Consider the following 27,808-nt stretch of genomic DNA (forward strand, 5'->3'; position numbering starts at 1 on the left):
TTTTGCTGCACCACCTGGGCATCCTACATCAGAAATCTTAATCCTCAAAGCTTAGCTTAGCTTAACTGCTAAAGACCAAAAATCAAGTCCTGACTGGTCACGCATTTAGTGACATCACAGGATGCTCTTTGGAATATTGTGACATCATCCTGGGAGAACATGGATTATCAGATTTTACATACCTAAGGGTACCTGATGGACCCCAATAGTGTCCATATTCACCCGACCCACACTCCCTCCAAGGCGTGCCCAGTCCTATGGGTGATTAATCCCTTCTTATACACCCATACTTTGGTGGATTTGTACGTGCGGCCAGTCTCACGCCTGGAGAGTCACACACTCACTGATCTTACCATCCGTTCACTTCTGTACAGGTGCCTCAGGCTACTAATCAGGGTCCCTACAAAGCGTCGAAGACTCCACCCACTTTTTAGTCCGGTCTTTTCCCACCCAGACTGGTGGCCAATTTTGTCTGCTGCAGGTACTGCCGATTGTGCCCGCTAGGGGCGCCCAGATGGCCGGTAGCAGAGCTGAGATTCGAACTCGGGGAGTTCAGAATCCCAGCGCTGGTGTGCTAGTGGAATATCCCATAAACCTCAAAGCTTTGCAACAACTACTGAAGACCAAAGATCAAGTGCTGACAAGTCAAGCGTTTAGTGACATCACAGGATTCTCTTTGGAATATTGTGACATCATCCTGGGAGAACATGGATTATCAGATTTTACACCAAATTGTGGAGTCCAGGCCAGCTTGAGTGCATGCTACTGTTACATACCTAAGGGTATACCCAGTCCTGGTGATTAATCCCTTCTTATACACCCATACTTTGGTGGATTTGCGCGTGAGTTCGACTTCACGTACGGAGAGCCACGCCCCGATCTCTGCTCAGGGACCCTGAGCAACCTAGGTTTTGATAACCCCACCCCTTAGTCCGGTCTTTCCAACCCAGCAGACTGGAAGCCAGTTTTGTCTGCTGCAGGCATTAGCCAATTGTGCCTGCTTGAGGGCGCCCAGCTGACCGGTAGCAGAGCCGAGATTCGAACCCAGGAGCTTAGATTCTTTCAGGCTGTGATTTTGGACACGGAAGTTCTGATTCATGCACGGCACTGGAGTTTTTCTCCTCCCAGCTTTTCAGAGGTCCAGTCATACTGGAGCAGGAAGGGGCTACATTATTATGATAAACACTTGTTAGCACTTTATGTGGCTAAAACACCTGAACTCAATAATTAGTCATGGTGTCCACATACTTTTGGTTTGCCTTTGAGAAACAGCGCTTTTTAACACAGCTGCAGGCTTTCCAGAAATGTGTGTTTATGTGTGTGTGTTCGTCCCTGAGCTCCAGCAGTGTGTTTACATAAAAAGTCCTCCACCCTCTCAGCAGCGCTCTCGCTCTTCTCGTCTCCGCAGAGAAAATAGTCGAGAAGTTGACGGCCGCCATCTTGGATCTGGTGGAGCTCTACTGCAGCACCTTCAACGCCAATTTTCACACGGCGCCGCCCAGCAGCCGGCCCACGGCGCCCATCCAGGAGGCCGGCATGGTCAACAGCTTGCTGGCCTTTAACGTCTACGCCGCCCATCGCATTCCCATCACCTGGGCCGCCAGGTAACACGAACGGCTATAATCCTCTCATACGCTTGACTGGCTCCTTTATCTACGGAGGTTTTCATTATGCACTGCAAAACAATCGGGTTTCGATACGCATACGCAGAGATGGAGTTGGTTTGGTTTTGGGGTATTATGTGGGAAAAAACAGGCAACCGCCCAGTATTAAGACCAGTCTCCGTCTCAAAATTCCTAAGATCCACAGAACCGTTGGCAGGTACCGGCACTTTATTAGGTACACCTGTCTGCTACATACATCCATAAACCAGCCATACAGATGCACTATGTGGGTATACAATTACTGCCTGAGCCCATCTTTGCCAACTCCAGGTTTCCCATGTATCAATCCTAATCTCAAGGGACCACCTTTTGGACCCCCACTGACCAGGTGATGTTTGGTTTGTGTGGTGGACCATTCTCAGCATGATAATGACACTAATATGGTAATGACATTCTGTTGTGGGTTGTTCTACTATGAGTGTAGCAGGTGCAGCAGTGTTGTTGGGACACTTTCTGGTCACATGATGCTCCTGGCTTTATTTTTTGCTGTCCTTCCCGCATTGTTTCGGAATCCCAACAACACTGCTGCACCTACTATAAATTTACCAGTGTAGCACACATTACGTTGTTATTATTATCATGCTTAGAATGGTCCACTACCCAAATGACATCTAATCAGGGAGTTAATAATTGTATACCCACAAAGTTCAGTTGTATTGTATGTGTAGCTTCTAAAATAATAATGTACATACAAGATTGGTGTACCTAATAAACTGCTTGGTAGCAATTGAGGGTTGAGCCTTGCTCAAGGGCCCAACAGTGGCAACCCGGCAGAGTCGCAAACCAGCGACCTTTTGATTACTAGTCCAGTACCTTAACCACTAGGCTACAACTGCCCCCAATTTACTTGATGTAATTGAATTAATACAGCTGTGAAATATAGGTGTGTCTAAAACTCCTGAATTTGATCATTAAGAGGGGCGTCCACATTCTTTTGGTTATATGCTGTGATTAAAGCAGTCAAAACCGGACACACACGCACAAAGGCAGCAGTGGTGAGCCGTACATGGTGCAGTGTAATCCCGAAGGATTACATTGGTTTATGAGGTGCAGCGGAACCCCCTATTCCCAAACTGGCCTAGCAGACCCTCCCTCTCTCTCTCCCTGTTCCCCTCCCCCCACACCCCTGACGCGATGAGCGCTCTCCTCCACCCAGTGTACTAGTGGCCTTTATGTCGCTCTGAACCCGACGCCGATTGTCCGTGGAGCATTCACAAAGGGTGCAGCATGGGAACTCGACATGACCTCTGACTCCTCGGTGAAGGGCAAGCCCGGGCGCTGAGCACCTGTCCGGTGCTGACGCATGCCATCTGGTTAAAGCGGGTATAGAGGATAGGTGGAGTGGATCCTGTGATCCTTGCTGTTCTGTTTGTTTTAGTTGAGGATCTGGTATTCCGTTTAGCTGAGGAATGTTATTCTTGCTGTTTGGGCCAGCCTCTTGAGTGCTCTTATCCTTTTAAAGAGTTTCCCAGTGAACTAGATGGACGTTAACTTCCTGGAGGATGACTGGGCGGACCAGTTTTTGCTCGTTGGGCAGCGCCACTGATGCCACGCTGTGGTATTTTTAGATTTGAACTCATTTGATTCTTACTGTGGTCAGATATTAGTGATATGCATCTAATGTAATAGCTTAAATACCAGTCGCTATCAGATGTTCGGCAGCTGGGGTCAGAGTGCGGGGTCAGCCATTGTACGGTGCCACTGGAGCAGACAGGGTTGAGGGCCTTGCTCAAGGGCCTAAAAGTGCCAGAGCCTGGATTTGAACCGGCAATATTCTGATTGACAGCCCAAAGCTCTACCAACTAGGCTACCACTGTCCCAAGTGTCCCAAGGATTTGGACACCCAACATCACACAACCAACAACTAATCAACCAATTGATAATAAAATTAGGTAGTAACCAGTGGCTGTTCACTCTATGACTATATGGCCAAAAGTATGTAGACACCCTTCCCAATTATTGAATTTTGGTGTTTCAGTCACCAGCTTGGTAGCAACACTTTGCAAAAGCCCCCATTACTCCAACAACAAGATCAAGATCCTTAAAGACCTGGTTTGATGAGTTTGAGTTTGGTGTGAGGGAACACCAGTGGCCTGGCATGACCCCGCTGAATACCCTTGGGATGAATTTGGACTCTTTTGATTGCTTAGCATGGCGCTCCGTACACTATACGGTTCTGTGTGGCTACCAAACACTGGCAGGTGACAAGAAGCGCCTGCACATCATACACGTCTCAGAGGGGGTTGCGCAAGGGGCTGTAGATTTAAAATTGGGAAATGTAGGAGCAGGGACACCTTTAAAGAAAACCATCTGAAGACGGCAGTTCACAGATGCTTGACGTTCAATCTGATGGATCTACAGATGTTCTCAATCCAATTGGGATAAACCGTCCAAAAGCTTGTAGAGATGTGTGCCACCAATGGGGCAACCGAACACTGGCAGGTGACAAGAAGTGCCTGCACATAGTACACTTCTCAGAGGGGGCGTGTGGTTATCCGACTCTCCTTGATAAGATCAGGGCTTGCTCAAAGGGATGTAGATTTAAAATTGGGAAATGTAGGAGTAGGAACACCTTCCTACAGATCTACAGATGTTCTGCCATGAATAGTGGGAGAAAACACCTCAATCCAATTGGGATAAACTGGCCAAAAGCTTGTAGAGATGTGTGCCACCAATGGGGCTGAACACCGTTGGGATGAACTTGGACTCTTTTGATTGCTCAGCATGGCTCCTTGTACACTATCGGCTCTGTGTGGCAACCAAACACTGGCAGGTGACAAGAAGCGCCTGCACATAGTACACTTCTCAGTGGGGGTGTATGGTGATCCGGCTCTTCTTGATAAGATCAGGGGTTGCGCAAGGGGCTGTAGATTTAAAATTGGGAAATGTAGGAACACCTTCCTACAGATCTACAGATGTTCTGCCATGAATAGTGGGATAAAACACCTCAATCCAATTGGGATAAACTGTCCAAAAGCTTGTGGAGACGTGTGCCACCAATGGGGCTGAACACCCTTGGGATGAATTTGGACTCTTTTGATTGCTCAGCATGGCTCCCTGTACACTATCGGCTCTGTGTGGCAACCAAACACTGGCAGGTGATAAGAAGCGCCTGCACATAGTACACTTCTCAGAAATGTAGGAGTAGGAACACCTTCCTACAGATCTACAGATGTTCTGCCATGAACAGTGGGATAAAACATCTCAATCCAATTGGGATAAACTGGTCAAAAGCTTGTAGAGACGTGTGCAGCCAACTGGGCTTTGTCAAAGTGTTCCATAAAGTGTCAGGGTCATAAGTTTTAGTTGGCTCTGTGCCAGGCCTGGCTTTGTAGGACACACTGACAGTTGTTTCTGTCCCAGTGCCCAGTGCTGGAGCCCCTTAAAGGGTTAGGGTTAGGCTGTTGTTGAGCTGTTGTTGTTCCTAGATCTATGACCGTCCCAACTACAGGGTAACTATTTGTACTAGTCATCAATAGATGACCCAAACGTTTTACTCACTCTCTCTTTTCCCCCTCTTTCCCAGCTATGAAGGGTTCTTCCTGTCCTGCTCGCTCACCCACGGGGGCGACGAACTGTGTGCCCCTCAACACACCAGCAAACAGTCGGTCAGCAAATACCTCTTCCATCTGGTGCTTTGGGACCAAAGGTGAGTCGAATAAAGCCCAGCGACTTTCATTATTCTGTCCAGCGTGGCCTTCCAGTACGGTTCCTATTCGTCTGACAGGAATAGGCAGCAGTTCTGCATCCTGTAGCTCGTGTTCCTCCCTCGCCGTGCATGTAATTCATTATCAGGGGAAGTGTGGGAGGACAATCGCTATTGTTTACGTCCTGGCAGGCGTGAAAAGGATTTGGTCTGCAGGTATATTTGTAAGAGGTAGTTCATGATTTCAGTGCTGCTGTTTATTATTGGCAAAACGTACAGATCAAGTTATCTACACTAAGATGCTGAGTAGGCCATTCCAGATTGACAGCGAGAGTTATTACAGAACTTTCAAGTGAATCTCCCTGTATATACACTGATCAGCCATAACAGTTTATCAGCTCCACTTACCATATAGAAGCACTTTGTAGTTCTACAATTACTGACTGTAGTCCATCTGTTTCTCTACATACCTTTTTACCCTGCTGTTCTTTAATGGTCAGGACCCCCACAGGACCACTACAGAGCAGGTATTATTTAGGTGGTGGATCATTCTCAGCACTGCAGTGACACTGACATGGTGGTGGTGTGCTAGTGTATGTTGTGCTGGTATGAGTGGATCAGACACAGCAATGCTGCTGGAGTTTTTAAATAACGTGTCCACTCACTGTCCACTCTATTAGACACTCCTATCTAGTTGGTCCACCTTGTAGATGTAAAGTCAGAGACGATTGCTCATCTATTGCTGCTGTTTGAGTCGGTCATCTTCTAGACCTTCATCAGTGGTCACAGGACGCTGCCCACGGGGCGCTGTTGGCTGGATATATTATTGGTTGGTGGACTATTCTCAGTCCAGCAGTGACAGTAAGGTGTTTAAAAACTCCAGCAGTGCAGGCCGCTCAGGTGGCACAGCGGTAAAAACACAAGCTGGAACCAGAGCTGGGATCTCGAATACATCATATTGAATCTCAGCTCCGCCTGCCGGCTAAGGCTGAGCGGCCACATGAACAACGAGGGACAACAAAGGGGAGAAAATGCATAAAGAATATACAGTATATATATATATATATATATATATATATATATATATATATATATATGTGGACACGTTATATATATATATATATATATATATATATATATATATATATATATATATATATAAACTGCTGGAGTTTATATATATATATATATATATATATATATATATATATAAACTCCAGCAGTGCTGCTATGTTTGATCCACTCATACCAGCACAACACACACTAACACACCACCACCATGTCAGTGTCACTGCAGTGCTGGGAATGACCCACAACCCAAGTAATACCTGCTCTGTGGTGGTCCTGGGAGAGTCCTGACTATTGAAGAACAGCATGAAAGGGGGCTAACAAGCATGCAGAGAAACTAATTTACACTCCAAAAAGTTGGGACAGAGACTTGTTCAACATGCATCGATGAGGTTTAGGTCATGTGACTGGAGGAAAGTCCATGACGGTCCATCCTGTACGTATGAACTAGCAATATATTAAATAACAATAATAAGTCCTCATTACTTTGAAAAAAAAGGACTTTTATTTTGGAAACCAAACTGTATACTCCCATTGCAAGGTACCATTTATCTCAAAGGTTCCCCCCTAACTATTTTTAGAAACAATAATTCACCCACTTACTAGTCGCTTGGTACCAACCCATTTGTAAAAGTCATCACCCACTTAGACACGAGCAGGTGCCATGATGCTATTTTTACTCTGCCTCTCGTTTTCCCACCCCCATTTTAGGATCTGCTTCCCGGTACAGATCAACCAGCTTCCGCGGGAGTCGCAGCTGACCGTGACTCTGTATGCCACCCCATTACCGCCGCCTGGAGGAGCGGAGGAGAAGAGCAAGCAGAAGACTCGCAACATGGAAGCTCTAGGCTGGGTCACCATGCCTCTGTTTAACTTTCGACAGTAAGTGTCTGGAGAAGATTATTAGGGACGTTATTGATAAAGTTAACCAATAAAAACAGATAATAGCTGATTTAATACATTAGCATCATGTAGAGAAAGCAGGTGTTGTGCCATAATCTGCAAGACATTGTCAAACAACATTCTGCTCGTTTGACAACAGTGTGGAAGGTGCTAGATTTGCCTGCCTGCAGTTTAGGTCTGTCTCCTGTTCCAACAGCTACTAGCAAATTAAATTGAGAGCACAGATTATACACATGAGCATCATGTAGAGAAAGCATGTGTTGTGCCATAATATACAGGACCGTGTTGACAACAGTGTGGCTTGGTAGTAAGAGAGCACAGGTGCTAGACTTGCTCACCTGCAGTTTAGGTCTGTCTCTTATTCCAACAGATACTAGCAATTTGAATTGAGAGTGCAGATTTATTACATTAGCATCATGTAGAGAAAGCAGGTGTTGTGCCATAATCTGCAAGGCAAAGTCAAACAACATTCTGCTTGTTTGACAACAGTGTGGCTTGGTAGAAAGAGAGTGCAGATGCTAGATTTCCCTGCCTGCAGTTCAGGTCTGTCTCCTATTTGAACAGATACTAGCAATTTGAATTGAGAGCGCAGATTATACACATGAGCATCATGTAGAGAAAGCAGGTGTTGTGCCATAATCTGCAAGACAGTGTCAGTGTTTGGCTTGGTAGTAAGAGAGCGCAGGTGCTAGATTTCCCCGCCTGCAGTCCAGATCTGTGTCCTATTCCAACAGGTACTAGCAATTTGAATTGAGAAGAGATGTAGAGAAAGCAGGTGTTGTGCCATAATATGCAAGACATTGTCAAGCAACATTCAGCAGTAAGAGAGTGCAGGTGCTAGATTTGCCTGCCTGCAGTTTAGGTCTGTCTCCTGCTCCAACAGGTACTAGCAATTTGAATTGAGAAGAGATGTAGAGAAAGCAGGTGTTGTGCCATAATCAGCAAGATATTGTCAAGCAACATTCTGCTTGTTTGACAACAATGTGGCTTGGTCGTAAAAGAGCACAGGTGCTAGATTTGCCTGCCTGCAAGTCCACCATTAGGGAAATTGGTGGAAACATGGGTCGGTCCTCTAAAAAGCCCCAAGGTTCGAAGATGCCAGAACAGAACCAGTTTAAGAACCAGAGTTCTTTTGGTCGAAAAGCGCTAAGAGAGGAGGTGCTTGACTGGCCTGCCTGCAGTCCAGATCTGTCTCCTGTTGAAACTGTATGGCACATCATGATGAGGAGAGTCAGACAACTGCAACTATGGACTCTTGAGCAGCTGAAGTCTTGTTTCAGTCAAGAACAGGCAATTCCAATTGAGAGGGCACACATATGGGTGTAAGGGTGCAGAATTTAGCATAACTCTGATGTTGTGGTAAAGCTGTGCTGGATATGACTAATCTTAGGTCATCCATGAAGTCCACTTCAACACTCGCAGACATCCCAAGTTGCAAAAACTCATTTCAGGGAGGTACCCCCGGACCTCGACCCTGGCCTCCCAAGCCCCTAGTGTGAAAGATAATAGATTTATGTTCCTTACTTAGTGCACTAGATTGTGTACTAGATAATAGACTTATGTTTCTTACGTAATGCTTTAGGTAGCGTATTAGTTAACGGACTTAGATTCCCTACATAGTGCACTAAATTGTATATCAGATAACGGATTTATGTTCCCTACATAGTGCACTAAATTGTATATCAGATACTGGATTTATGTTCCCTACATAGTGCACTAGATAGTATTTTAGATATGAATTTATGTTCCCTACGTAGTGCACTAGATAGTGAATTAGACAGTTGGTTTATGTTCCCTACACTGCACTAGATTGTATATCAGATCATGGATTTATGTTCTCTACATAGTGCACTAGATAGTGTATTAGATAACGCATTCATGTTCACTAAAAAGTGCACTAGAAAGTAAATTAGACACTTGATTTATGTTCCTTACACAGTGCGCTAGATTGTATATCAGATAACGGATTTAATACGCGTCGGGGAAAAAAGTCTGTGTCCCTTACATAGTGCACTAGATAGTGTATTACATAATTAATTATGTTCCCTACATAGTGCACTAGATTGTATATCAGATAACGGATTTATGTTCCCTACATTGTGCACTAGACAGTAAATTAGACACTTGATTTATGTTCCTTACACAGTGCGCTAGATAGTGTATTACATAATTAATTATGTTCCCTACATAGTGCACTAGATTGTATATCAGATAACGGATTTATGTTCCCTACATTGTGCACTAGACAGTAAATTAGACACTTGATTTATGTTCCTTACATAGTGCACTAGATAGTGTATTACATAATTAATTATGTTCCCTACATAGTGCACTAGATTGTATATCAGATAACGGATTTATGTTCCCTACATTGTGCACTAGACAGTATATTAGACACTTGATTTATGTTCCTTACACAGTGCGCTAGATTGTATATCAGATAACGGATTTAATACGCGTCGGGGAAAAAAGTCTGTGTCGCCTGTGTGTGTGTGTGTGTGTGTGTGTGTGTGTGTGTGTGTGTGTGTGTGTGTGTGTGCGCGCGCTCTTGGCCGCTCGTTCTATATTCCTGGAGATTTTATCTGACTTGCGGGCATCAGGGAGCCGCTATGTATATGCGGGAGACTCCCGGAACTTCCGGGACACTTGGGATGTCTGCACTTGGAACTGAATTATGGATATACGGCATCCTCACTGCGTAAATATTTGTCTCTCATCATGCAAAAAGCAGATGGTTCCAGGATGAATTCCATAGCAACGGTCCTAAAATATTTGCCCTTCACTGTATAAACACTCTTATTATGTACACTCTATAGCCTAAAGTATTTGGACACCTGACCATGATCTTGTTGGACATACTAATTTAAAAGCAAATGGTATTAAAATAGAGTGACCTGTATGTGAACCTGCTATAAGTTTGAGCGTGTCTGTGGGAATTTGTGCTCATTTAGTCAAAAGAGCATTGTATTAATGTGCACAGATGTTGATCAAGAAAGCCTTAATTGATGTTCCAGAATTTAAAAGAAGGGGTTTTTAGAAGGGGTGTCCCGAATTCCCAGTACTTTGGTCCGTATAGTGTATTTATACTCCATCCTCATCCTGTTGTTGTGTTGTGATCCCCCAAGAGCGGATGTTCGGGTGATGCGATTGCAGTTGAACCGCGTGTTTGTTTTCCTCTTTTACAGCGTTCTAACGTGTGGCAGGAAGCTGTTAGGTCTGTGGCCTTCAACGCCAGGAAGTGGAAACGCTCGCTCCAGCACTCCAAACTTCAGCCAGCCGGACAGCGTCATCCTGCAGGTTCGAACGTTAGATATTTTATCGGGTATACAATTAATTACTGTTGTCTGGTTGTTGCTCTGTACACTTGGGTTCAAATCACCAACCATCATATTCTTGACATTGCAACGACTTAGACTTGGTGTAACATTCCTAACAACACTGCTGCACCTAATACTCTCATACTAGTACAACACACTAAAGTGTCTCATGAGAATGTTCCAGCACCCACATAACATCTGGTTAACAGGTTCCTTTAGGGGCTTTTTTATGACTGGGGGTAACAATGTACAAAAAACAGTCAGTAATTGTACACCCACAAATGAATCTATATAGCAGGTGTACCTAATAAAGTGACACGTGGTTGGGTGTTTTTCAATTTGAAGTAAACATACTGAGTAAGGGTGACTTACTCAGGAAGGAAGTGTGGGTGCTACACAGAAGCATGGTGTCTGAGATGTCTGGTAAGGGTTTGGCAGCATCCTTTTGTGCTCTGCAGGTTTCCATGGAAACATTAAAATCCCAGACGTGCCCAGACCCTGGGGTCCTAAATTTGAACCATGCAGATGGGATCAAGTAATATAATACAGATGTTGGCAGCATCTTGTCCCAAGAACTGTCCCAAGAAGCGTGACTTCGTAGACACAGAGAGAAAGTGCTTGACTGGCCTGCCTGCAGTCCAGATCTGTCTCCTATTGAAACTCTATGGCACATTATAAAGAGGAGAATCGGACAACACTGACTATGGACTCTTGAACTGCTGAAGTCTAGTATCAGTCAAGAACGGACAATTCCAATTGAGTTGGAACACTTATAAGTGCAAGGGTGCAGAATTTAGCATAACGCTGATGATGTGTAAAGCTGTGCTGGATATGACTAATCTTAGGTCATCCTGACACTTGGAACTGAATTACGCATATACGGTGTCCTCACTGCGTAAATATTTGTCTCTCATCATGCAAAAAAGCAGATGGTTCCAGGATTAATGCCATAGCAACGCTCCTAACATATTTGCCTAATAAATATTGGTCCTAATAAATAGAATTAGATCCCATCCGACAGGCTCGCTTTTGTCCTTCGGGTCTAGTTGTTGCACAAGGTACTTTGATTTTCTTCAAGCAGTCTTCAAGCAATTGCTCCTGGTTGGGAGTTATTGACTATGGGGAGAGTATGATACTCTGCGTTTGATTGGCACTCGCAGTCCGGTGCTTCTGGGTGGCATGAGACCCACCATGACTGATACTTGTGTACAGTTAGTCAAACAAAATAGTTAAGCGACACTTTCTGCAGACAAAAAACATTAGTTGAGATCTTGGACTACAGTTATTTGGCTTCGATCAAACGTACACTCCAAGTGAAATAGCAAAAAGTAAAAATCATACAGCCGCCCCACGATTGGTTGTAGTGCTTAACCTTTAAGATGAATCATTAGGAAGGGGATTTCCCAATGATCAACCCATAAAAACACTACTGCGTCACTGCTGTAGAGCATATCGACTACTGACAGATTGGTGTCATTTGTGGTTGGTGATTCATTTCTTGACTGGCGTCTTCAACATATCGTGCCAATATAATATACACAGATCAGCCATTTCAGCTCCACTTACCATATAGAAGCACTTTGTAGTTCTACAATTACTGACTGTAGTCCATCTGTTTCTCTGCATGCTTTGTTAGCCCCCTTTCATGCTGTTCTTCAATGGTCAGGACTCTCCCAGGACCAGTACAGAGTAGGTCTTATTTAGGTGGTGGATCATTCTCAGCACTGCAGTGACACTGACATGGTTATGAGTGGATCAGACACAGCAATGAACACCTCACTGTCACTGCTGGACTGAGAATAGTCCACCAATCAAAAACATCCAGCCAACAGCGCCCCGTGGGCAGCGTCCTGTGACCACTGATGAAGATCTCAAAGATGACCGACTCAAACAGCAGCAATAGATGAGCGATCGTCTCTGTCTTTACATCTACAAGGTGGACCAACTAGGTAGGAGTGTCTAATAGAGTGGGCGGTGAGGACATGGTATATAAAAACTCCAGCAGCGCTGCTGTGTCTGATCCACTCATACCAGCACAGCACACACTAACACACCACCACCATGTCAGTGTCAGTGCAGTGCTGAGAATGATCCACCACCTAAATAATACCTGCTCTGTAGTGGTCCTGTGGGGGTCCTGACTATTTAAGAATAGGGTGAGCAGGTTAAAAAGGTATGTAGAGAACTACAAACTACAAAGTGCTTCTACTATATATGGTAAGTGGAGCTGATAAATGAACCTCACAGGGGTATTTCAAACAATAACACATTTTACAGAGATTCCGGTCAATGGACCAGTGGTGACAGTGCCAAAAAGAAAACAATGCATTTGAAAAAAAGTTAGAGGAACCAGGCTCAAAAAGGGGAACTTAAGCCTCGCTGGTAGTCATATGAAGTTCTTAGAATCCGTTTCTAATAATACGATGGTGAAGTAAACCGTATGGAAGATAAAAACGAACGGATATGACTGTTTGATAAGCTGCAGCCGTTGTTGGAGTAGTATAAAGCACACAGCACCTGGACTACTAAGCAGTGGATATACAATTTACAGTATTAATTAGACGATGCTTTACTTTTCATTATTTTTTTAATGCATTTTCTCCCGATTGCGTCATTCTTCCTCTCCACTGGTGCTCACCCCCTCCTCGATTGAGGAGAGCGAGTCTGTCACACGCCCCCTCCGACACGTGTGCAGTAGCCGACTGCATCTTCTCGCCTGCACGAGGCGCGTTCGTATGCGGATCAGCTTAGTGCACCGAGAGCCACACCCTCTGTGCAGAGCCCTATGGACAACAGCCGGCCGGATGACAGAGCTGAGATTCAATACGATGTATTCAAAATCCCAGCTCTGGTGGGCTAGTGTGTGTTCTCCCTCTGCAAGGGAAGGTCTACAAGACAGACACCTGTGCTTTACACCTTTCAGCCAGCATATGGCTGAACTGTTGTTGCTCCTTGATGTTACAATAGATAACAATGCACGATTCTTTAGTTTGTGTTTTCCGGGCATCGGCCAGATTTGTCCGGCAGGTTGGTAATAAATCATTTCCACTAGTCCAATGATGGTGTGCTTTACACCTTTCTAGCCACCGCATGCATGTATTGCATGGTGATTTCAAGCTCCTGTGTTGCTACTAGGCCATGGAAACCAAATCCACAAAGATTCAGCCAAACGTTGCATCCAGAGACACCTTGTAACTGTTAATAAGTTTAATGGCTGAGCTGTTGTTGCTCCTGATGTTTTCACTTTAAAGTCAACACTGTATACAGTATATTTGCAATAAAGCGTGTTCCTGCAATCTGACTAGGAATGTTTGTCTGACAGACTGTTAGTAGTGAAGTGAGATCCTTCACTAGTCCAATATAGTCCAAAATAGTCCAGTAGTGACCTCTCTAGTCACATATTTAGCATTGTGATTTTAAGCTTGTGCACTACTACTAGGCCAATGTACTGTAACTACATCATCAATGTTACAACCAGGGTGATTGTGTCGTCCCACTTTGTAGTTGAACTGTTGTGCATGAGCATCTTTTCTGTAGGTACCTACCTACTTGGAAAATTTGGCTGCAGAGATTTCCGTACCTCGGTTTGTGCCCAGTCAATGAGCCGAATGCCAACACAGCCTTTTGGTGGGGAGCGAATTGTCCTGCTGTGTCCAGAGACCTGTAAGTAGGTCATTTAGCTCTGAAAATGACTAAGCAAGAGTAAAAAGGAATCACATCAACCCTTCCAAAGAGGAACACAGGAACAAGTCATCCAAACCTTGAACTTTTTCACCCTTGGCCCCTGGCACAGCACATTCTAGCGTGGCGTTTCTGCTCTGCCCTACTTTTGCGATGTTTCCCTTTAGAATTAGGTTCCTGTATGGCCAGAGTCCAGCCCAGTTTGGTGCTTTCCATGTTCCTCCACACCCGATTGACCTCACTCATTACAGACGTAGCCAGAAAAGCATCAATCATCAAACTGTGCTGTAGACCTACAACGTTTTGCTCCCGATGTGAAGTATTCTGTAATCCAGGCTGCCCGTATCTGCCAGCCGTATTTTGTGCATGGTGGATCCTGATTAGTCTGAAGCTATTGGGCTGTGCAGTGGAGTTTTCTTTATGGGCTGCAGGCCTTGCAAGAATTTGCCCCATCACCCAAAACTGCCAGGCATTGCTACACATCTGGGGATTGTTTACCACCCAAACTAGCAAAAAATCTTAATCTTCTTTCATTTTTGTAGCTTTTTTAATTGCTAATTTGTGAGTTTTTTGGTGTGTCTGTGTAAACGTGGCTGTTTCCATATCTCCTCCTGCTCCTGTACACATGCACCGCATATTGCTTGGCCGTGTGTGCGATAGGAGTGGATTTTTCATTGTTTTGCTTGGCACGTTTAGAGTGGAAGCCCCCACTGTTAACGGCCGTACTGCACGAGGAGCTTCGGTAAGAGCAGTCGACACATCTGTCCAGAATTAGAGTGAGCTCGCCTGTGAGATACGCCTGTTAGCAATGATTGAGGCTGAAATGCCTGAATTCAGTACCAAATAGGGATGTCCACATATTTTTTAACAGTATAGTATAGCTAAGATGTTAGGATTGTAAATTCTCAGGCTAATCAGAGTGCCTTGTTAACTACCTTGTATCCTCCTTGGGCTTTTTCAGGTGGATTTCCCCGCCTCCTCGTTCGAGGTGCGTTTCAGCACTCCTCCGGCTTCCGAGTTCAGCCCCCAGTACGAGTTCTCCCGGCTTGACCAGGGCAGCCAGAAACAGCTTCAGGAAGTCCTGCATAAGAAGTCCCTCTTCTGGTAAACATATACAGATCTGTTACTATATAAATGGACGTGACGAGAATTTTACAAACATAATTAAGAAGCCACAGACTTTTGGACATGACCAAAAGTATGTGGCCACTTGTTCCTAATAATGAGTGTAGGTTTTTCAACCAACCACACCCATTGCTATCAAAAAATATGCTTCCAATTTTACAATTGGTGTAAAGGAACTCTTGTACTCCATTGACCACCTTTGGGATGAATTTAAACAATGATTGTGAGGCGGGCCTTGGAAGGGTTGTTCTTAACCCCCACAAATTCTGACGGACTGCTGTAATTAAACAGCATTTTAAATAAAGGTTGCCAGGATTTAGGTACTTTACCCTCTACGGAGCATAATATTATCAAAGGATTCAGGGAATCTGGATAAAATGCCTGTAGCAAGCCCTACTCTGATCATTTATAGTCAGTAAGAGCTATTTGTCCTGGCAAATAGTACATGCAAGGAAATATGGCACTGTACCCAGATGCCAGAACCACAGCATCAACATTGTCCAGTAATACTTTGTCCAGTTATAACTTCTCTACATTCAAGCTCATCTGAAATGGAATAATACACAAGTAAAACAAATATTGTGGTCCTACAAGTCTTGCGTCCAATGAGGAAAAAGCCCCTTTAGATTGTTACCAGTTTAAAAACCAGGCTTTGTTATGCTACAAGGGTGTATAAGGCGGTTTTCAGTTTGTTCACCACTTGTCTGGGTGAGTATTGCAGCTTTTTCGCCTTTTACATGATTTACGACCAAAACGTTCTTTGCTAGGCGCCCGATTGGCGCAGAAGGATATTTCTCTAGTACACCTGAAAACCCCGGTTCAATCTCGGCTCTGCTACCGGTCGGCTGGGCGCCATCTAGCGGGCACAATTGGCAGTGCCTGCAGCAAACAAAATTACCCATCGAGTCTGTTGGGTGGGAAAAGGCTGGAACAAGTGGGCGGGGTCTTCAAACAATGTGCAAGGACCCTGGTTAGCAGACCGAGGCACCTGTGCAGAAGCCTCATGTGCGAATCCACCGAATCACGGGTGAAAAAGAAAGGTTTCAAGGACTGCACACACATTGAAAGGGGCGTGGAGCAGGCAAATATACCCTCCTCAAATGCAATCTAGATCCCCAGCAGCGGAAGACTTACATGTAACACCAAGTCTTATTCTACATATCCGCTTGTAAAGTGGTGACGTGTCGACCTTATGATACGTCACATCCGGGTCCAAGTTGGCCGAGTCCCTCGTATTTTCAATATGCCACAGTGCTGTGTCCCGTACTGCTTCAACAGGTCCGAGTCGAAAAAAAATTACCCAACTGTCTTTTTACCGCTTTCCTTGTGATTAGATATTATGAAGTAATATTTTTAATAATAATAATAATAATAATCCATTTTATTTATGGCGCCTTTCAAAACACTCAAGGACACCTTACAAAAGCAAGAAAGTAGGTTTTTGGGGTAACTCGTTTTTGTTCATAATTCAATGTAAAAAGGTAAACTGTCAAATTGTATATTCATTACACGTTTCCAGTTTTTTTATTTTTTTTTTATTTCATATAATAATATGAGATTCTGGATTTTTATTCTATAAGCTATACTGATTAAAAGTAAAACCAAAGAGTTAGAAATGTCAGTTTTCATGTAATGAATTAAAAATATGACCGCTTACCTCTTGATGAGGTGACATGAAATGAAATAATGACATGAACTTTTCATGATATTCTGATTACCTGAAGTGCACTAGTGTACTGCACATCTTGTCTTATTTGTATCTTAATGTATGTTTCTATATATATTAGGGCTGTCGAAGTTAACGCGATAATAACGCATTAACGCGACCTCAATTTAACGCGATTAAAAAAATTAGTGCCATTAACGCAAATTCTAGTTCATGTTGACACTTGACTGGTAGAACAAACGTTTTAATGTCGGACTTGCCACCGTTTTTCATTTGCGGTTTGTTAACATAATGTAACCGATCGTGGTAGTGATGCACTTGCATAATAAAGAAATAAATACACGCTATATTCACAAGTTGTCGGGAGCAGAACACTTTATTACACTTAATTAACTTCTTCTTCTGTACCTAATACCGGAAAGCTGAGTCGAGCACGTTAGTTCATGAACTATGGAAGCCCCAAAGGGTCAAAACACACTCACTTCGTGTAGAAACGTCCATCAAACCATCGTCACGATACAACCACAGACAAGTCTGATACAATAACTACGCCTTATCCCACCTAAAGCACCGCTGATCTACAATGTTTGCTGATGGAGAAATTCTAACCTACAATCTGACATTTACTGCCTAGTATGTGAGTGAATAAACTCCCTTACAGTTTTCTCTTGTCCCAGCAGTTTTTAACATAAGTACATTTAGCATAAAATGTGTTCACCATTTTAATTGCAACATTTCACTTAAAAATCCTTGTTTTCTATAACATTTACACAGATTTTTTTTAATGCGATTAATCGCGATTAACTATATGAAATTCTGAGATTAATCGCGATTAAAATTTTTAATCGTTTGACAGCCCTAATATATATATATATATATATACTGTATATATACAGTACCAGTCAAAAGTTTGGACACACTTTTTCATTCCTGTGGTTTTTCTTGATTTATTTGTATTTTCTACATTGTAGATTAATACTGAACCCATCCAAACTATGAAGGAACACATATGGAATTATGTAGTGAACAAAAAAGTGTTAAACAAACCAGAATATGTTTTATATTTTAGATTCTTCAAAGTAGCCATAGTTTGCTCTGATGACAGCTTTGCACACTTTTGGCATTTTCTCAATCAGTTTTATGAGGTAGCCACCTGGAATGGAGTTAATTTCTGGAACTTCTTGCTTTTTTAATGTGTTTGAGACCATCAGTTGTGTTGTGCAGAGGTAGAGTTGCTAAAATATAAAACATATTCTGGTTTGTTTAACATTTTTTTGTTCACTACAGAATCCCATACGTGTTCCTTCATAGTTTGAATGTCTTCAGTATTAATCTACAATGTAGAAAATACAAATAATCAAGAAAAACCATTGAAGGGAAGGTGTGTCCAAACTTATATACAGTGTATCACAAAAGTGAGTACACCCCTCACATTTATGCAAATATTTCATTATATCTTTTCATGGGACAACACTATAGACATGAAACTTGGATATAACTTAGAGTAGTCAGTGTACAGCTTGTATAGCAGTGTAGATTTACTGTCTTCTGAAAATAACTCAACACACAGCCATTAATGTCTAAATAGCTGGCAACATAAGTGAGTACACCCCACAGTGAACATGTCCAAATTGTGCCCAAATGTGTCGTTGTCCCTCCCTGGTGTCATGTGTCAAGGTCCCAGGTGTAAATGGGGAGCAGGGCTGGTAAATTTGGTGTTTTGGGTACAATTCTCTCATACTGGCCACTGGATATTCAACATGGCACCTCATGGCAAAGAACTCTCTGAGGATGTGAGAAATAGAATTGTTGCTCTCCACAAAGATGGCCTGGGCTATAAGAAGATTGCTAACACCCTGAAACTGAGCTACAGCATGGTGGCCAAGGTCATACAGCGGTTTTCCAGAACAGGTTCCACTCGGAACAGGCTTCGCCAGGGTCGACCAAAGAAGTTGAGTCCACGTGTTCGGCGTCATATCCAGAGGTTGGCTTTAAAAAATAGACACATGAGTGCTGCCAGCATTGCTGCAGAGGTTGAAGACGTGGGAGGTCAGCCTGTCAGTGCTCAGACCATACGCCGCACACTGCATCAACTCGGTCTGCATGGTCGTCATCCCAGAAGGAAGCTGACGCACAAGAAAGCCAGCAAACAGTTTGCTGAAAACAAGCAGTCCAAGAACATGGATTACTGGAATGCCCTGTGGTCTGACGAGACCAAGATAAACTTGTTTGGCTCAGATGGTGTCCAGCATGTGTGGCGGCGCCCTGGTGAGAAGTACCAAGACAACTGTATCTTGCCTACAGTCAAGCATGGTGGTGGTAGCATCATGGTCTTGGGCTGCATGAGTGTTGCTGGCACTGGGGAGCTGCAGTTCATTGAGGGAAACATGAATTCCAACATGTACTGTGACATTCTGAAACAGAGCATGATCCCCTCCTTTCGAAAACTGGGCCTCATGGCAGTTTTCCAACAGGATAACGACCCCAAACACAACCTCCAAGATGACAACTGCCTTGCTGAGGAAGCTGAAGGTAAAGGTGATGGACTAAACCCAATTGAGCACCTGTGGCGCATCCGCAAGTGGAAGGTGGAGGAGTTCAAGGTGTCTAACATCCACCAGCTCCGTGATGTCATCATGGAGGAGTGGAAGAGGATTCCAGTAGCAACCTGTGCAGCTCTGGTGAATTCCATGCCCAGGAGGGTTAAGGCAGTGCTGGATAATAATGGTGGTCACACAAAATATTGACACTTTGGGCACAATTTGGACATGTTCACTGTGGGGTGTACTCACTTATGTTGCCAGCCATTTAGACATTAATGGCTGTGTGTTGAGTTATTTTCAGAAGACAGTAAATCTACACTGCTATACAAGCTGTACACTGACTACTCTAAGTTATATCCAAGTTTCATGTCTATAGTGTTGTCCCATGAAAAGATATAATGAAATATTTGCAGAAATGTGAGGGGTGTACTCACTTTTGTGATACACTGTATATAATAAGACCTTTTCTCGTCCAGACCGCTATTGAGAAGGACTAGACATTTATGACTCGTGTAATGTTTGTAAATCCAATTTTCAACGACAGCAACACGAGTTCCTTAAGTTTTTCACAAACAGAATTTATTTTAACTTTATTCTTACATTGACTTATCCATTAATCCAAGTTTTTTTATAAAAACTCACTATGTTCGCAATTGGCGTATAACAAACAAAACTACGATCAAAAATCTGTTGCTCCACGTCCTCTTTCTTTCCGTATATTTGATATATATTTTCCGTATATAGAGTCAATACAATTCTGCCCTCCGCAGGCTAACCGAAGAGGACTAATGAATGACAGCATACATTGATTACCAGGAAAAATAATCAATAGTTGAAATACCAAGTCTCCACCTCAAATAAGTATTCTTTAACCAAACAGAAAATATTTATGACAATAAACATAGAACATTACAGTTAGTGCAATATGGCTCTTACAATATATGTATATAAAGGTTCACAGGTTTAGCCATAGTTGTTTGCGTTTGCGATTAAAGGTTCGTTTGGCCCCGGAAATGGTCCTAACGTCGCGCGTGACGTCACGCTTAACAAGCGAATTACGACCAAATGTCTGCGCAATCAAAGAGTGTGGGTGCTAGATTGGCCTACCTGCAGTCCAAACATGTCATTATGAGTGGAAATGGATTATGAGGTGCAGAATATGACGATGAAGGGACTTACAGCTGCATAGTCGAAGACTCCTGCTCACAATGTTTGAAATGAGCGTGTTATAGTATTTATGTTTATATTTTTATGTACACATCAAGTATTTAATTCTGTAGTGTAAACATAGTTGAAAAGTAGGTCAGATGCTGGCAAAAATAACCTGTGTGGTGTTTTTGGCTTCCCACTATCTAAATGAAGTTTACTTTCACGTCTGTTCAGCGTCTGTTCAGTGCAGCTACAAACAGCTGATGTGGATATCCTCCCATCTGGCTTCTCTTCCCCCGTCTCCAATTTTAGCCCACCCTGCCCTCGTCTTCCCTCTTCTCTCTATACCTCTCAATCCCTTCCTCTTAATGCCTCTCTCTTTCTTGCACTTTTTCGTCCGCCCCTCCTGTACCAGGTGGCCCAGTGAACCCTGTAAAACATCTACCAGGGCTTAAGATTCGAAGACGTGTCGTCCAGGAAATTGCCAGTCGTAAAAGTTTCGGTTCAAAGGTCGAGGAGTTTGAGCAGGGCGTACGCTCTCTTATCTGCCTGTGCTACATCGGCGAAGATACACAGACGTGTTTTTGTTCTGGAGGTGCTGGACGGAGCCTGGCGGGGCCGGGTTCCTGGTGGAGTTCAAACACAGCGCTGTGTGTTTTTACTTTAAATCAGAGTCAGAAATTCGCCGCCCTACGTGGTGTATCAGTGGACGTTTAAAATTAAAGCCTAACCTAGTTTTGAGAGAGGAAAGTCTGGATGGAAAATCAACTATTTAATATATATTAAAATAAACCCCAGAATAAATTTTAATTTTATATATATATATATATATACAGTATATATATATATATACAGTGTATCACAAAAGTGAGTACACCCCTCACATTTCTGCAGATATTTAAGTATATCTTTTCATGGGACAACACTGACAAAATGACACTTTGACACAATGAAAAGTAGTCTGTGTGCAGCTTATATAACAGTGTAAATTTATTCTTCCCTCAAAATAACTCAATATACAGCCATTACTGTCTAAACCACCGGCAACAAAAGTGAGTACACCCCTAAGAGACTACACCCCTAAATGTCCAAATTGAGCACTGCTTGTCATTTTCCCTCCAAAATGTCATGTGACTCGTTAGTGTTACTAGGTCTTAGGTGTGCATAGGAAGCAGGTGTGTTCAATTTAGTAGTACAGCTCTCACACTCTCTCATACTGGCCACTGAAAGTTCCAACATGGCACCTCATGGCAAAGAACTCTCTGAGGATCTTAAAAGACGAATTGTTGCGCTACATGAAGATGGCCAAGGCTACAAGAAGATTGCCAACACCCTGAAACTGAGCTGCAGCACAGTGGCCAAGATCATCCAGCGTTTAAAAAGAGCAGGGTCCACTCAGAACAGACCTCGCGTTGGTCGTCCAAAGAAGCTGAGTGCACGTGCTCAGCGTCACATCCAACTGCTGTCTTTGAAAGATAGGCGCAGGAGTGCTGTCAGCATTGCTGCAGAGATTGAAAAGGTGGGGGGTCAGCCTGTCAGTGCTCAGACCATACGCCGCACACTACATCAAATTGGTCTGCATGGCTGTCACCCCAGAAGGAAGCCTCTTCTGAAGTCTCTACACAAGAAAGCCCGCAAACAGTTTGCTGAAGACATGTCAACAAAGGACATGGATTACTGGAACCATGTCCTATGGTCTGATGAGACCAAGATTAATTTGTTTGGTTCAGATGGTCTCAAGCATGTGTGGCAGCAATCAGGTGAGGAGTACAAAGATAAGTGTGTCATGCCTACAGTCAAGCATGGTGGTGGGAATGCCATGGTCTGGGGCTGTATGAGTGCAGCAGGTGTTGGGGAGTTACATTTCATTGAGGGACACATGAACTCCAATATGTACTGTGAAATACTGAAGCAGAGCATGATCCCCTCCCTCCGGAAACTGGGTCGCAGGGCAGTGTTCCAGCATGATAATGACCCCAAACACACCTCTAAGACGACCACTGCTTTATTGAAGAGGCTGAGGGTAAAGGTGATGGACTGGCAGAAGCATGTCTCCAGACCTAAACCCAATAGAACATCTTTGGGGCATCCTCAAGCGGAAGGTGGAGGAGCGCAAAGTCTCGAATATCCGCCAGCTCCGTGATGTCGTCATGGAGGAGTGGAAAAGCATTCCAGTGGCAACCTGTGAAGCTCTGGTAAACTCCATGCCCAGGAGAGTTAAGGCAGTTCTGGGAAATAATGGTGGCCACACAAAATATTGACACTTCAGGAACTTTCACTAAGGGGTGTACTCACTTTTGTTGCCGGTGGTTTAGACATTAATGGCTGTATATTGAGTTATTTTGAGGGAAGAATAAATTTACACTGTTATATAAGCTGCACACAGACTACTTTTCATTGTGTCAAAGTGTCATTTTGTCAGTGTTGTCCCATGAAAAGATATACTTAAATATCTGCAGAAATGTGAGGGGTGTACTCACTTTTGTGATACACTGTATATATATACAGTATATATATACTGTATATACACAGTGATCAGCCATAACATTAAAACCACCTCCTTGTTTCTACACTGTCCTACACTATCAGCTCCACTTACCATATAGAAGCACTTTGTAGTTCTACAATTACTGACTGTAGTCCATCTGTTTCTCTACATGCTTTGTTAGCCCCCTTTCATGCTGTTCTTCAATGGTCAGGACCCCCACAGAGTAGGTGTTACTTGGACACTGCAGTGACACTGACATGGTGGTGGTGTGTTAGTGTGTGTTGTGCTGGTATGAGTGGATCAGACACAGCAGCGCTGCTGGAGTTTTTAAATACCGTGTCCACTCACTGTCCACTCCTACCTAGTTGGTCCACCTTGTAGATGTAAAGTCAGAGACGATCGCTCATCTATTGCTGCTGTTTGAGTCGGTCATCTTCTAGACCTTCATCAGTGGTCACAGGACGCTGCCCACGGGGTGCTGTTGGCTGGATATATTTGTGAGCTGCTGTGTCTGATCCACTCATACCAGCACAACACACACTAACACACCACCACCATGTCAGTGTCACTGCAGTGCTGAGGATGATCCACCACCTAAATAATACCTGCTCTGTGGTGGTCCTGTGGGGGTCCTGACCATTGAAGAACAGGGTGAAAGCAGGTTAAAAAGGTATGTAGAGAAACAGATGGACTACATTCGGTAAATGTAGAACTGCAGAGTGCTTCTATATGGTAACTGGAGCTGATAAAATGGACAGTGAGTGTACTTCCAAACGTACATATTCCTTGCACATGCGTGTAACCCATAGATCTTCCATTAAAAGCTGAATGAATGACTTTCCATTCGAAGGTCAACGTCTTGCAGGTGCTGGACTGCTGTGTGTCTGCTAACAATTCGATTCCTACTGATGTTTCGCAGAAATTTTAAGTGAAATCTCTTTTACGACCTCGGTGCTAGAAGTGTTTCTGCTGGCTGATGTGTGTGGCAGATCTCGGCCACCCAAATTCTTCTAGCCGCCACTTTCAGTTTTTTTATTGACCCTTTTTTTCCAGGTTAACTTCAGAGGATCGGCGTCTGCTGTGGGAAAAACGGTGCTTTTGCCACGCCGACGGCAGCCGTCTACCCATGATCCTAGCCAGCGCACCCAGCTGGGAGTGGACGTGCCTGCCGGACATCTATGCCCTTCTGCGCCAATGGACGTGTACCGACCACCTGGACGCTCTGGGCCTGCTGCATGCCACGTAAGCCTTCATTACATCGTACCTTGCAAGCAGAGAGGCTCTGGTGGGGACTCTTGGGAAGGACTTTTAGGCTAGCCCACCGTCACTAAGATTCGGGTTCGAATCTCAAAGATGCTATTAGTCACCTGGGCGTCTGCACAGTCATGATTGATTGGCTATGTCTGGGGTTGTGGCTGGAGCATAAGTTACTCTCGAATTTGAATTTCAGTTGTGCTATCTGCCGGCCGGGCGCCTACAACAGACATGTTTGGCTGTGTCTGAGGGTGGGAAGGCCGAAGGGGTTGCTAGCTGGCCCAAGGCACCTATTTAGAGACCGTGAATAACGGATAGCAGTGCGTGACTCTCCATACGTGTGTCAGGTAGGCGCTCTGAGTAATCCGAGTGTGTGTTTAGGTTCCCCGATCAGGAGTGCAGGCGAACAGCCGTTCAGTGGATGGACACCATCTCTGACCCTGAGCTTCTGGACTTTCTTCCACAGCTGGTGCAGGTACCATGTCCACCATCCTCTCCCTCCTGCATCTCCATCTTATCGAATGTCTTCTGTATCTGCATTGCTCTTATATTTACTTTACTTTTCCTTTCAGGCACTGAAGTATGAGTGTTACCTAGACAGCCCTCTGGTGCGCTTCCTGCTGCGGAGAGCTATCGGAGACATACGCGTCGCTCACTGCCTCTTCTGGTGCGTCCCATCTGTTCCGCACGTTTTATAATGGTTCACTGAGAAGTCGCACATGGTTTTGGAATAGGATGCCAGGCAAGCTCATAGTGTAATTAAGGACACGTAAAAGTGTTTCTAAATGCCTCAAAGCTTTGCATCATGTAGTATTGGAGGTCATGGACGTCCCTCCACGGTCACGTGACCTAAACCTAATGAGCGTTTATAGCTGTGTATTCAAGACAGAGAAAGCTGATCATTTAGTGACATCACAATACGCGCTTTAAAACATTGTGAAATCATGCTGGGAGGTCAATCATTTTCATTAGTTGTCTCGGATTTTATTCTTTCACTGATTCCAATGATTTTTGCTGTTTTAATATTATATATTTTTAATGTTTACATCGAACCAGAATGGTTCTGTTTTTGTACTGCCTCTTTGAGTCAATAGTGCCACCTGCTGGTATTATCCACAAGATTGAATCAGTTCATCTGGACACGAGTTTGTTGTAGAGATACGTTTCGCCACTCAATCCAAAGGACTTCTTCAGTCTGTGCTGGTGGTGGATACCCCAACCTTATATGCAGCCGATTTGCATAACGACCATATGTAGGTCCATATGCAAATCACACATGATTGGGGTATAGCTCCTATTACGGCGTTGTAAGATGAGAGATGTAAGATGAGAGATGTACTCTCAGGCCCCCTCCCCGGTTCAGAGATGGTCGTTCCCTCTTCACATAGATGGCCTCTTTGACTCCCCGTTCAAACCAGCATTCCTCCTTGTCAAGGATCTGCACTTTCATCATTAAGGAAACTAAACAGCCACTGGCGAAACGGATGGCCCAACATAGAAGATCAACCTCTTCTAGCCAGCGGCCACTCATTTAATGATGAAGATGTGCAGAACCTTGACAACTACCCCTTTTCCACCGACGCGACACGGAGCCCGTTCCGGTTCCCGAACTTGATTTTGAACCGGTTCCGCGTGTTTCCACCGGAAAAAAGAGGTTCCAGACAGCGAACTAGCGGGCCAATCTGGCACCACAGAATACTTGGTTTTTCAGCCCGAACCGTGACGTCCGTCAGTGGGCGTGTCGTGTTGTACAGCATAGCGCGTTAGCAACCATGCCGCCTGCTGGTGTCTCGTATGGAGCTTATCGCTGCATTTTTATCTTTGAAACTTCACCTGATTAAATGTTTAGCCAGTTTGCAGCTGACATTTTCAAAGTGCATTTAAAAAGGTGAATTGTGTGATATAACGTGATAAAAGTGACCCAGACAGAAGGAAACACGCTTAACGTGAATAATAAAGCGTGAAGCTTTTTCAACTCCCCGAGCTGCATCAACACCACACGTGATGTAAATCCAGTTAAACACAGATACATGTGGTATTTTAGAGTGGATTTGATGGTTATTTCACACAGATGTTTGTTCGTGTTGTGGAACTTTAATGATGTTTTATCGCTCAAGTCGAGCAATGAGTAAACCGGCTATCTGCGCCGAGAGTCGCGGTGAAAACGAAGCGTAAAACGCTTCTCACGTCAATAAAGTAAAGAAAACAACAATTGAGACAAACACAGATAAATGTTCGTGATGTGGAACTTTAATGATGTTTTATCGCTCGAGTCGAGCGCTGAGTAAATCGGCTATTTGCGCCGAGTCGCGGTGAAAGCGAAGCGCAAAACGCTTCTCACATCAGTGAACTAAAGAAAACAACAACTGATACAAACACGTCACGTCTTCTTATCACCAACAGCTGATCGATGCTTTTACATAAAAACTGTAACAACATCTGTAACAGCAGCACAAATGCTCGCACATAATCCACACACTCCGCCATGATATTACTGCGCTAAACTCTTAGTAAGTAACGCCCACCGATGATGACTCTGCTCGGTTCTCAAAAACTGGTGGAAACGCGTGTCGGTTCTCTACAGAACACCAAGGTTCAGAGAAACCTGAACAGAACCGGTTCTAGAACCATGGTTTTTTTTGGTGGAAAAGGGGTAAACGAGGAACGCTGGTTTGAACGGGGAGTCAAAACTTGTGTCCAGATGAACTGATTCAACTTTGTGGATTTGTGTACCTGGATTACTGAGCGTGCATCAAGAGATGCTGGTATTATCCTTAATAAAATCTGCCTGTTATTAAAAGTACCTCTTCTATCCCATATTTAAATTCTTATTTATAAAGCATTTGTGAGGTTAGACTACATGTTGGACTAGGATGACCTAAATCTAATCGAGCATTTATAGCGGTGTCTTCAAGACAGAGAAAGCCGAGCATTTAGTGACGTCACAATATGCGCTTTGAAATATTGTGATATCATTCTGGAAGGTCAATAATTTTAGCTAGTGGTATCAGATTTTATTCTTCCACTGTACGCCATGGCTGTCTTGTGATTTCTTGTGACTTATGCTTTTTTATTATTATACTTTTGTTATGTTTACATCTAATGCCTAGTTCACACTACACGATTTTTACCCTGATTTTCGCTCGCCGACCGGTCGGCGCTAGATTCGCCGGCTCGGGAGCAACTCGGTGTTCGCTCGGCGATCTAAACTTGGCTTTTAATCGCTATGTGTGAACTGCTCAACAACTCGATCCGAGCGGCTCGCCGAGCACTCGTCGACTGAAGTTATATATTTAGCTTGTCA

At 43.9% G+C, this 27,808-nt stretch overlaps 1 protein-coding gene across 1 annotated transcript in view; it reads left to right on the forward strand.

Moving 5' to 3' along the window:
• pik3c2b (phosphatidylinositol-4-phosphate 3-kinase, catalytic subunit type 2 beta) overlaps window positions 1–27,808 on the forward strand; it is a 67,972-nt gene that overhangs the window by 17,832 nt on the left and 22,332 nt on the right. Inside the window, exons 11-18 of the mRNA XM_062986235.1 lie at window positions 1,409–1,604; window positions 5,191–5,313; window positions 7,090–7,260; window positions 10,467–10,578; window positions 15,241–15,383; window positions 24,304–24,492; window positions 24,886–24,979; window positions 25,077–25,171. Of these exons, the coding sequence (XP_062842305.1) occupies window positions 1,409–1,604; window positions 5,191–5,313; window positions 7,090–7,260; window positions 10,467–10,578; window positions 15,241–15,383; window positions 24,304–24,492; window positions 24,886–24,979; window positions 25,077–25,171 (1,123 nt within the window). The remainder of the gene's footprint in view (window positions 1–1,408; window positions 1,605–5,190; window positions 5,314–7,089; window positions 7,261–10,466; window positions 10,579–15,240; window positions 15,384–24,303; window positions 24,493–24,885; window positions 24,980–25,076; window positions 25,172–27,808) is intronic.

This window comes from Trichomycterus rosablanca, chromosome 24, assembly GCF_030014385.1.
Source record: "Trichomycterus rosablanca isolate fTriRos1 chromosome 24, fTriRos1.hap1, whole genome shotgun sequence".
NCBI classification, from domain to species: Eukaryota; Metazoa; Chordata; class Actinopteri; order Siluriformes; family Trichomycteridae; genus Trichomycterus; species Trichomycterus rosablanca.